Raw genomic sequence first — 11,916 nt, forward strand, 5'->3', positions numbered from 1 at the left:
GGAGAGTCATGCCTCTGCCCACCTCCAGGGAGCTTGCTTATGGGGCCCAGGGTCCAGGGCCTGGCCCTGCACCCAGCGCAGCCTTGTTGTTGGCAAAGACCCCAGGGTTTCTTTTCAGGGCGAGTATCAGCCTCCAGGGGCAGGGAGAGCCCAGCACAGGTAGGTGGACACTTGGTAAGGGGCACATACCATGGCTGGGGAGGCCCAGGTGGTAGAGACGCTGCGGGTCCTCAAAGGTGCTGGCCTCACTCAGTGCGGACATGAGCCGGCGGTAGTGATCCTCAGGGGCCATGCTGGGTCCCAGCTCTGACAGCAACAGAGTCTCTGCTTGTGGGGGGCATACAGGGAGGGGTCTCCTTCAGGTACCGCCCAGGTGGAGAGCTTGGGCTTACCCCACCCTGCAGAGGGTCTCGGGTCTGTTATACCTTCCCGGTCCTGTCACCTGCCCCCTCCACCCCCACAGAGGGCTCCCACCTTGGGGGGACTTGCTTCGAGCCTTCTTCTCCAAAGGGCAGTCAGTGCTGATGTGGGGGGAGCGGCCTAGCCTCTTGCCCAACAGGTCACCTGGGGGAGGGTAGAGTGAGCCCCACCATGTGTCTGGCCCTCAGCCCCGGTGGTCTTGGGCTCACTGGGCCGGGCTGAGGGTTTGGAGGGATGGAGATTGGGAGGAGCAGGGAGGGAGAGGACAACCCAGCTCACTAACTCCAGCCTCCGTCCCTGCCCAGCCCCAGGTCAGCCCAGAACCACACCCATCACTGCTCAGGGTGTCCGTGGGTCCTGGCCACATGAAGGCCCTGCCCAGCCAAGTCCCAGGCCTCCAGCAAGAGGACGGCGCTGGCCCTGGGCTCTGGGTGTGTGTGTGTGTGTGTGTAGATGTGATGGCAGATTTCTGGTAACAGCCTCAGGGCAACTCAGGACCCCACAGGCATCCTGCTGCCCCCCCAGCCAGAGGGTTGTCCAGTGCAAGGGTAGGTCTGCTCAGCACCCTGCCAGAGAGGGAGAAGAGGCTCCCGATGCCACTCCCAGGACAGGGGTGAGGACTGCCCACACTCTTCCTGCTCAGGGAGGCCTGGGGGGTGGGGTGCAGGAGCCGCCCCCTCTGTGACCCAGGGCCACCAGGACACCTCGGCAAAGGGGCACTGCCATCAGCTCCAGAGCCTAATTCCTTTTCCTTATTCCCTTAATCTGTCATTTTTATCAGCCCGGGAAGTGCGGCGCGATCAATCTCCACTTTACAGCTGACAGAATGGTGCTAATAACTTATTGATCTTGGCCACCTTGCTGCCACTGGCCCGTCCCGTGGCTCAACCCAGGCCCTGCCCATCCCTATCTCAGGGGCCTGGCAGGATGGGGGCACAGCCAGCATGAGGCCCCTAGAGAAGTCCAGTGGACAGCCCGGTGGCTTCAGGGTCCCAGGCAGGAGGGCTGCATGTCTGACTATGCCAGGGCTGGGTCCACACCCCGACCCGTACATAACCCAGGGCTCTCACCTCCCTGTGACCTGCTTCCCACTGTCCACAGTGGAGCCCCCTACCCCCACCCCTTTCTATGGGGGGAAGGGGTCCCCTGTGTGGTGGCTGCATAAGGTCCTGCCAGGGGGTCAGGTGACTAGTCCGCGATAAGGGCCACATTTACGCAGGGACACAGCCTGGATCCAGAAGCAGGCAGCCAACCACAGGTGCCGCCCCCCCCCCCCAGCCCCCCCCCCAGTCCTCCTGACCTTCCCACTCAGGTGCCAGGGAGGGGCTGGGGCTGTGGGGACAGGATTAGCAGGCGGCTTCTGGGGAAGAGCAGGTGAAGACAGGCAGGTGACCCCAGGGCAGGGCCACAGGAACACAGGGAGGCAAAGGGTACTACAGCCCCGAGGAGAGGTCGAGACTGTGGTGAAACCTGGGCCCAGTGCACAGGTGGCACTTCCTGCAGAGCAAGGGTGACCTCGGCACAAAGTGGGAGCGAGGACACCCTGACCCAGGCACGCAGGGCCCCCAGCACCGCCTGGCTGGGGCTGGGCACACGTGTGGTGCAGGCGCCCTGCTGTCCGGGGAGGGCCCGCTGGCTCAGAATATCTCAATCATCACGGGGCTCCGGAGGCTCTGCCAATCGATGGGGCAATTAGATTTTATCAGCCGCCTGCTCAGCAGCCTCCAGCACGGCTCCAGAAGCAGCCCCCACCCCAGGGCCTTCCCAGGCACAAGCATGTGGGGGGAGCCCGGGGGAGGGCACTAAGGGGACGCCCAGGGGCCCAGGATGCTGGCACCCCCTGCCCAGCCTCCCTGAGAACTGCAGCCACTGCTGGAAAATTCCCTGCCCAGGGCTCCTAGGACAGCCAGGGACCCTGCCAGCTCCTTGCCCAGCCCACAGCCCCGCCCTCGTCAGCTGCAGCCCCTCCCTCAAGAGCCACCCCTCCGAGGTGATCCCAGAGCTCCTGGGCCGGCACCTCCCTACCCAGTCTCCCTGCTCTCAGTGAGGGACCCTTCCCTCCTGGGACCCCGTGAGCTGTGGGGCTGGAGGGTTATCAGTGCATGTCATGTGCAGGTGTGCCTTTCTGAGCCTCTGTGAGGCCCACACATCCCTGACCGTCCTTGCCTCCGTCTGCCCCTGTGAGCAGGGGTGACAGAGGCCTCGCTACTCCAAGCCCACCGCAGCAGCAGCCACCATGGAGCCACGGCCTCTGCGCCGCCCCCCCCCCCCCCCCGCCCTGCTGGCCGGGATTAACACAATTACCATCACATGCAGCCCCAGGGGACAGCCAGCCTCGCCACCTCCCTCCTCCTCCGCTGGCCTCCCTGGCTGCCTGCCAAGGCTGCTGGGGGTGGCGGCATCCAGGCCACTAAGCAGACACTGGGAGGGTAGCGGCAAGGGCTGTCCTCAGGCTAAGCTGCTGTGGCCCTGCAGCCCCCTCCCGGCCCCTGTACTCCCAGCCTCCTCACCTGGACCACCCAGGCCTATCTCCACGCTGCTTCTCTGGAAGTCACAGCGGCTCTGATGCTCAGGCATAACGAGGTGGCTGCCGCGATGCAGGCTGGATAGGAGGGTGGGAAGGTCGCTCTCCTGGCTGCAGCAAGGCAAGATGGGGAAGGTGGGACCCATGAGGCAGGGTGCCAGACCAAGCTTGAGTGTGGGCGTGTACGGCACCAGGGGACAGCATCTGAGTGCGGCCATGCCTTCTGCACACCTCCGGGGGTGGCCTGTGACCCCATGTGTGTGAGCATCCCTGTAGCAGGACCAACCTCAAACAGCTAGCACCTGCCAAGTGTCTGCTGGGCAGGGGAACTTGCACACAGACCCCACAGCAGCTCCGGGGAGGGTCTGTGCAGAGCTGGGCTGGCGCAGCCTTGCCATGCTCTCTCCAGTGACCAGGACTGTGTCCATGCCCCCTGCTGGGAAGGCAGCCAGGCACCGACCAGGCAGTATGCCTGCCCCCGGGGAGCCCGGGCACACACTGTCACGTGTGTGCAGCCTTGGCTGCTTCGGGGAGAACGCTGCCCACACTATTTCAACTAAACCTTGCAACCAGCCATGGACCCCCGATTACTTCAAATAAGGAAACCAAGGGTCAGACCAAAGGCCAGCTCCTGAATGGAGACGAACATTCATGACACACAGGCACATGCACACTCATGGGGGCCACAGCCCTGCGGACCTGCAGACATGGACACAGGCGTGGTGGGAGCCTGCTCACCTCAAGGCTCCCAGCAGGACCTCAGCCAGGCCTTGGGGGGGGGGGGGGCTTAGGGTAAGCATGTAGGTAACTTTTGTTCTCTCACTTCTGTTCCTCAATCCTACATTACAGAACCCCAGAGAGAAGAGGGAGTGAAGAAACCCCAGTGCGACTTGTAGAGATGGCGCCCCACTCCATTAGTGATGCCACCTTGCAGACACAGTCGGGCAGGACAGAGGAGAAGCAGGGAGGGACTGCCCCCCCCCCCAGCACCCTTGCTCCCTGGCCCACCTGTAACAGAGCAGCCTCCTGGCTGGGCCACTGCAGGGGGACCTCCATGGAGTGACCTGGAACCGACCCTAAGCCTCATTAAATAGCCTGCGCCCTGGCCTGGGTGGCTGGGCGGCTTATCCAGGGCTGTCCCCTAAGCAGATCAGTTTCAGCACCAAAGACGCCAGGGCTGGGCTCCCTCCCACCCCACCCTCAGGAGAGAAGGTGGCCTCCCCTGCAGACAGGAAGGCAGGTGGGGTGGGAGCAGGTACTTTAGGGGACTAATTAGAAACTAATCCACCCCCTCACCCATCCTCATCAACTCGAGGGGGGTAGGAGATGAGCTGCTGTCTCAGCACCAGGGTGGGGTGGGGCCTAGAGGCGAGGCCAATGCTGCCCTCAGGTCCCCAGGGCTCCTGCAGAAGGTGACTGACATGTGAGAACAGGCCCCCACTGCAGCCATCAGCTCTTTCATGCACAGGTCATTCGGGCACTCCAGGGTGGGGCAGCTCCTTGGGGGTGATGCCCAGTGGGAACCAGGACACCCCGCTCTTTGCCTTGGGAGTTCACCCCAAGACAGCCTGTTCCTGCCCTGGGAAATCTGTTCTGGTCACTCACTGAACAAATCACACGACAAAGAAACTTTGCACACTGACTGACGGTAGGTGAATCCTCCCCGGGCCTCCAGCATGAGATTCTGGAGCCATGAAAACACCTCTCACCTGCTATTGTTACTTGCAATTTGTAGGGGGCTCTGAGGCTCCCTGGGGGGCTGAGTGGAGGAGGGTGCGCTGGGAGAAGGAAGAGGGGCCTTAAAGGTTCCCTCAGCGACCATCACACTGCCCAGTCCTTTCCCACCTCCTGGCCAGTTCAGGGGTTCTGACAGGGCAGGGACCACATCTGCCTGCTGCCCAGTGCTCAGACCCATCCACTTCAGGGTCAGATGGATAGAAGGACGGGATGGACAGACAGACGATGGACAGGCAGATGAAGATGGATGATGGAGTCAGACGAACAGACCGATGGAGAAGGATAGAGAGTGGTGATGGCAGACAAACAGGCATGATTGGACAGATGGACAGAGTCTGACAGACAGGAGACTAGAGACAGAAGGACAGAGGGACAGGGCCAAAAGGAGCGACAGCAACAAAGACAGAGAGGGTAGGCAGTGTGAGGCAGCTGGGCTGGGTGCTGCATGGAGGGGCTGAAAGTCCCCTTGGCCCCCATCCCCCACCTCTCCTCTGGTAAAAGGCAGGAAACGATCCTAGCTGCTTCTACCGCCTGTCTGAGCAGGGGGGACCCTCTCCCACTTTCCAAGGCCGGGTAGGTGGGGGCGAGGTTGGGGGGCCTGCAGGGAGAGTCGCCCTGGAGAGGAGCAGCAGCCCCTGGGTTCCTACCAGCTTTGCGAGTGAATTTACCCTGTAGCTTCCCAAGTACAAGCCTCATAAGATGTCATCACTGTTCACGATGGTTTATAAAAAGGACCAGCTCAGCGGGCAACTTCAAAATGAGGTAGAAATAAGTTTGAAGATGTTTTCATTGTAATTTGGCTCCAGATCTAGACCTCGGAGCCAGGCTGGGAGTGGGCAGGACCAGCTCCACCCGGGGGCCCTGCCCAGGCAGCTCGGCCAGACCTGATGCTCACTGCCCGCTGCCCTTCCTGTGGCCGCCCCATAAGGAGGAGAAGACTTGACCCCACTGACCAGAAAGTACGGCCTGGGCTCCACCCACAGACTGACCTCCCCTTGCCCCCTGGAGCCAGAAACTTGGGTCCCCTAATGCCCCCAACCTCCTCTCAGGTCCCCTCACTGTTATCTCCCTCCATCCTGTCTCCACAGCCTGAATCACTGTGGACTCAGCAAATCCCCCACCTGCTGGGCAGGGCCTCAAGAGGACCTTTCGAAACATACATCTGGTCACTCTTCCAGCTCAAGAACTTTCGGTGGCTCCCCACTGCCTGGAGGACAACACCCAAGAGGCCTAGCATCCAAGGCTCTTTAACATCTGATCGAGCTAGACTTGCTGACTGGGGACCTCCTCCCCTCCCACATCCCCTCCCCTCATTTCTCCATGTCTTTGCAGACATCCCCTTTCCCTAGGGAACTCCTATGCTGCCTTCAAGATCCCACTCACACATCACCGTTCTCACCTCCTGGTGGGTCTCTGGGAGGGTGGGAGGGGGCGGCTATGGCCCCATCTTTGGGCAAATGGGCTCAAATGGCCAGTCCCATGTGGGAGGGGGACTCTGGCTCCAGAGTTGTGCTGCCAAAGCCCAGGGACAAGTCGACAGACAGACCGCAGATGAAGGAGGGGAGGAAGGAGGAGGCCGGAGAGATCTAGAAGCAGACACACACTGTGTGGGAGAAAGCCTGACCCAGGCCCCGACCTCACCTGCAGGACGTCTCTCGGAAGGAGATGTTCACATCCCAGTGGGTGTGGACCCTGGGAGGAAAGAAGGCGAGTCAGCATGGCAGCTGGACAGCAGACGGGTGTGTGGCATGTCCCTCATCTGCCCCCAGCACCCCCTGAGGAACTGCGCTGGCTCAGGCCTGTCTCCAACGCCACCCGGAACCAGTTCAACTGCGAGGGCTGCCACCAGGAGGCGGGAAGCACGGAGCTGAGGCACCGTCTCTGCTGTGACCGAAAGGAGCTGAACGTTGTGCTGGGGTGGGGGCTGCAGCTCCCTCTGCATGTCACTCATGTGACCAAACCCAAACTTCTAGTGGCCAGAGCTACCCCAGCTGGGCTGGAACCAAGCCAGGAATGAGCCCGCAACTGCCCCCAGTGCCAATGGCTGGGTGTCAGCCCACCTATAGGCCTCGGGGTCCCAGCTGTTGCCAACTGCCTTCCTAAAAGTGACCACTGCACTACGGAGGCAGCGGGGACGCCAGGACCAGAGGTCAGGCAGGAAACAGCTCTGCCCTGTGCCCGCTCTGCCCCATGCCCGGCTCTGCCCTGTGCCCGGGTCCTCCACCACAGCAGTGCCCCTGGAAAGACCACGGGCTGAGGAGGCAGGGGAAGTCTGTGGTGCTTCACCTTCCCAGGTGTGGGTGTGGGCTTGGCAGTGGGGTCCTGCGGTCCGAAAGATTAGTAGGGTAGGAGACATTGGAAAGTGCTGGAAGACTAGGTGGGAAGAGGCCTAGAAATTCTGGATGGATGGACAGAGAAGTCAGTGGCCAGAGGGAGGTTCCTCTGCCGTGAGGGGAGAGGTGGGAAGTCAGGAAGAGTGGCCCCAAGCCTGGGATGGGACAATGAGGACCCAGCAGAGCTACCACCTGCCAAGGAACATGAGCACAAGTATATAGGGGGGGTCCACCCACTCCCCACCCCTCGCCTGGCTGTGGTGGGACCAGGCACCCCTTCCCAAACCCTGCCCGGGTCTCCCTGTCCCCCGGAGCCCTTGGGCAGAGTCCCCCTTCCTTCCTCAGCCCATTGTTGTGCCCGCTCCCCAACAATGCTGATCCAGTCCTGGCTTGGCCCTTTGCCCCACGTGGGGCAAGGTGGGCTCTCACTGTGGTCCCATGAGATGGAGGGACTGGCATGTTTGAGCTGAGGCACAACAAGCTAAACCCGGGCCCAGTCCCGAGGGCAAAGGACTCCCCTCCAGGTCTGGACCTGCCTCCAGCTGCCTGCAGACCTGTCTTGAAGTCCCATCTGGCACCTGAGCCCATATGCCCTCCACGCCCTCGCCCTGGGAAAGTACCTTCTCTTCATGATCCGGATGTGTGTGTCGTCCTCCTGCTTCAAGCCAGGCCGCTGCCCGCAGGCTGGCCCGCTCCCGTCGCTGTCGCCATCACTGGCTATGAAGCTGGGGGTCAGTTCTTTCTTCAAGACCCGAGCAGGAGGCAGAGCGACTGTCCTCTTGTCTGCCAATCGCCCCCGGTTCTGGGCAGAGAGGGAACAGAGGGAGGTTAGCCCCTCGGCCCTCTGGTGGCTGCACCACGGCCCGACCCCCAGGCAGGCCCAGGTGACAGAGCTTCACAGTCAGCAGCACGTGTTCCCCGCTGCCCTGGCCAAGAAGGGAGCCACCAGCCTCCAGGACGGGCCCCAGGGTTGGCAAAGGCCACAACTGACCAGAGGCCAAGAGCAGGGAGACAAGGCCTCGGGCAGAGCCCTTCCATGGACGCCCTTCCACCCTGGCCAGGGCTGAGGCTCAGGGGTGGCCCTGGCCAGGCTGCTCTGGGCACTGCCTTGTCCAGACTGCACACTCCAGCCCAGCCGTCCCAGCCATCAGCCTGAGCGTGAGATGCCACCTGAAGGCAGACTCGGCTTCCCCAGTGCCTCCGAACCCAGAGGGGTCATCTGTCTGCACCACAGCCCCTCTGCGTCCTGTGGCTCTTTTGACATGCAGTGCCCTCCATGTGTGCGTGCGTGTCTGCCTGGGAACCCTGCTCAGACTCTATGAACCCCCAACGGAGCCCAAGCCATGCAGAGCCCAGGTCCCACGGGGTCTGAAGCCCTTGCAAATCGCAGGCCTGGGGTTCACAGATCACTTGGCCAGCCCAGCACTGTGAGCCCAGGAGTCCCGGGAGATCCAGTTTTCCACAAGGCCCCTGAGCCCCACCCCTGCGCCCACCATGACCAGGTAGGGCTCATGGCACAGAGCTGAGGTGCCTGAGCCGGAATGCAGACGCACAGGGCACTCACACAGACTAATGCACGCTCAGAGCTGGTGCACACACGCTGGCGAGCTCCCTACACACACGGCCCTGTCCAGTGTGCTCAGGTCCCGCCATCCAGGGGAAGAAGAAAAGGCAGTGATGGTTTTCTGGTGGGCAGGGAGCTTTTTCTTATTTAGTAACAGGTTACTGGCTCAGGGAGGTGGCAGGGGTCTTGGGATTATCTAATTCTCTCTCATCTTTTCAGTCCCAGGGGCCTCCTTTGACCTCCTTCCTTCTGTTGCCAGGACAAGGCATCCCCACCACACCCCTGAGCTTGAGGAACAAAGTGTCAGGGGTACCTGGCCCCTCCCTGGACCAGCTCTGCAGCCATCAGTCCTGTCCTCAGAGTAAAGGTTCTCTTTAGTCCACCATCACCTCCAGACACATGGCACCCGCACCCCAGGCACCCTGGCCTCCTCCACACCTGCCCTCAGGAGTCACCCTCCCGTCTCCTCTGCAGCACTCAGTGACACAGACTGGGCAGCCAGGGTCCGGCACGGGGTTGGGGTCGGGGGTCAGTCTGTGAATAGCCTGCAAGACAGGGCTTGCTCCATGGCCCCTCTCTGACCCTAACCCCGGCCCAGCTCGTCACCAGCAACAGCAGAGCGTGAGTGAGGCTGCACAGGTGACCACTGTCTGGTCCCCAGACCTGCACGTGCCCGTCAGTGGGCTTGGGAGTTTGGAACAGTTCCCCGCCCATCTGGAGTGCAACTCTGCTGGGAGGTCCCGCTCAGCTCTGCCCTTCTCTAGCCTGCTGCAGGCCAGGCACCAGGACCGCCTTTCCTGCTGAATCCAACCCACCCAAGGAAAGGAAAGGCGTGCCCTCTGCTTCTCACCCGTAGGATAGGGAAGAGGAGAGGGAAATGGCAGGTTAAGACTACTGCTTGCCATGAGGCCAGACCAGCTCTGCTGGCTTAGGGTGGCTCCTGTGGGTGCTCCCATGGGAGGGGGGCTCAGAGACAGAAACAGGATGGGCAGCCCTGACCCCGGCCAAGGACAGGGGACATGCATGCCTTCCACGCACACTGGAAACCTCAGCCACTCATCCCTGCTTAGCAGCACAGATTTGAAAACTGGGTGCCGAGCCTCCTCCCCTAGCCAAATACTGGCTCCTCGGGCATCAAGTATGGCCGCTTGTGTGGCTGCATGATCCCTGCGCCACAGACCCAAATTCTGCCCCTTGAGTATCTGTGACTGCGGTGTACGTACACCTGTGGGGCTGGCTGTGGGGGAAGCCAGTCTGTGTGCAAAAGTGGGGGCTGGAAAGACAGGAATTCCATGGGGCTCCTTAAGGGCAGGGTATAGTGCCAGGCCTGGGAGGGACCAGGCTCAGGAGGGGCAAGCCCAGGTCTGAGCCATCACTCATGCAAAGCAGGAACCTGGAAGCCCTGGACAGGCAGGCAGCCCTAAACTGTGTCCCCATCTCTGTCTGAACCACCATCCAAACCACGGCCATAAGGAACTGGTCCTGGGCTCAGGCCACCTGCCCCCTCACTCCTGTGGGAAGGCAGGGCTCCTCCCACCTGAACAGAAACTCCAGGCTGGCGAGGAGGCGAGGACCCCTCCTCTGCACCAGCTGCTTGAGAGGGTGCAGAAGTAGAGCTCGAGCTTGGTCTCTGGCCCCAGGAAGGTACGGAGGCCATGGCAGGAGGTGGGGTACCTGTGCACACCTGTCTGTTGTGTGGGCATGCCTGTGGGTGATGAGCTCATGTCAGACAATGTGTGCGGTGGACATGCAGTGAGTCCCCCTCCCCTGCCCAGCGTGTGTGTCTGACCTGGTGTCTGTCTTCACAGTTGTGTCTGTGACTTCCTAGTTTTTCCAGATTCCCTGCCGCCAGGGCCCAAGAAGAACCCAGGACATCTCCTCCCTCCCCCAACCGACAGCTGTGCCGAAGGTAAAGGCCAGGGACCCTGGGCCCTCTCAGGCCTTCCTGCGAGAGGGGCTGCTGGCTGGTGCCAGTAAGAGCAGCACAGCCACCCACCACGCAGCCAGGCCTCTAACCGGCTCTCCCCAGGGGCTCAAAACTGGTCCTTCTTGAGATGCAATTTCCTTTCCAGATCAGCCCTCCACCCGCTGCTGCCTGGAGGACATGTGCTGGGGCAGGCACAGCACCTTTTGCTCGGCTCCCCTAGGCCATGTCTACACTGGGCTGGGGGCCCCACACCAGCCTCCAACCAGCCTCAGTTCTGGTTACCGAAGGCCCACACAGCACCGAGCTGCCCTAGGCAGTCTTGCACACCCAAGGTCTTGCTCCGCAGGCTCCAGCTGTGGGTACCCAAAGAGGCACATCATTCACATCCAAGCCTATAACCACCCCAGACACACATCGGCTGGCCAACACTGTCACACCCCAGAACGAGCATTACCAAGGACCAACTCCTCTTCCAAGCTGGCCAGGTGACATGGTGACCCCCCAGACGGCTGAGGGCAAGATCTCCAAGCCAGTTGGAAGAGACTCTCCGGAGAGGAAACTTCACAGCCTGAGTGTCCTCAGGACTTGGGAGCAGCAGCTCCAAGGCTCCCAAAGAAAAGCTTCAGGATAGGCAGGATCCAAAGGGGTGGGGGCTCCAGGTGCCCAGGATTCCCACCCCAAGTAATGTCGCCCCTATTTGCCCGGGGGGCTCCCTCCTGCACACTGGCAGAGTTGAGGTTAGGATTCTGGATCCTACAAAATAAGCACATGCTCCCCGGAAAGAAAGAAGGACCCCGTAGCCCAACTTCCTCCCCATCTCACCACCGGGGAGGAGATCCGACAGCCCGGACAGTCGCAGATTGGCGGGTGCACCTGCAGAATCCCCTTGGACATCAGCGTCTTCAGACTCTTCCCTGTGAGGAGAGGCAGGCAGGGCCGGTGAGGGCGTGGGCGGCACTTCCGGGGTGCAGTCAGCAGCAGGGCTGGGGCCCCCTCCCGGCACGAATATGCACACCCACCTCAGTCCAGCTTCCAAACCCACCACCAGCCCTGCCGCCCACCCCATCCTCGTGGGTCCCGCGGGGATTTCCAGAGCTCAGAAACTGAAGACCCGGGCGAGCGCCCTCCCCGACCGAGGGCGCCCCTCCTCCCGCTTCACCTTCTCTGAGCCGGGCTGTGGGACCCCAGGAGGGCACAGTCAGGACCTGGGGCTGCGCCTGGCCCCGTAGCGGGAAGAGGGGGGCCACTGTGGACTCGCGAACCCCAAAGTCGAACGCTACTGGGTTCCTAACTTTCCAACTCCCCCCACCCCCGCTCACCTCACTTCTGGCTGCCCGCTTAGGCGCCCGCCCGTCACGCCCGAAGAGCCTGACTCCTGCGGGAGCCCAACAGGCTGCTCCCAGCTTTGACG

The 11,916-nt window shown here is 61.9% G+C and overlaps 1 protein-coding gene across 1 annotated transcript in view; it reads right to left on the minus strand.

The window, feature by feature from the left end:
- Nucleotides 1-11,916, minus strand: part of SAMD11 (sterile alpha motif domain containing 11) — a 17,844-nt gene that overhangs the window by 5,220 nt on the left and 708 nt on the right. Inside the window, exons 2-7 of the mRNA XM_014543788.1 lie at nt 11,328-11,419; nt 7,635-7,816; nt 6,323-6,373; nt 2,931-3,055; nt 475-564; nt 190-324 (exon numbers count right to left, since the gene is read on the minus strand). Coding sequence (XP_014399274.1) covers nt 190-324; nt 475-564; nt 2,931-3,055; nt 6,323-6,373; nt 7,635-7,816; nt 11,328-11,399 — 655 coding nt within the window. The 5' untranslated portion in view covers nt 11,400-11,419. The remainder of the gene's footprint in view (nt 1-189; nt 325-474; nt 565-2,930; nt 3,056-6,322; nt 6,374-7,634; nt 7,817-11,327; nt 11,420-11,916) is intronic.

This window comes from Myotis brandtii, unplaced genomic scaffold (assembly GCF_000412655.1).
Source record: "Myotis brandtii unplaced genomic scaffold, ASM41265v1 scaffold334, whole genome shotgun sequence".
Taxonomy (NCBI): domain Eukaryota; kingdom Metazoa; phylum Chordata; class Mammalia; order Chiroptera; family Vespertilionidae; genus Myotis; species Myotis brandtii.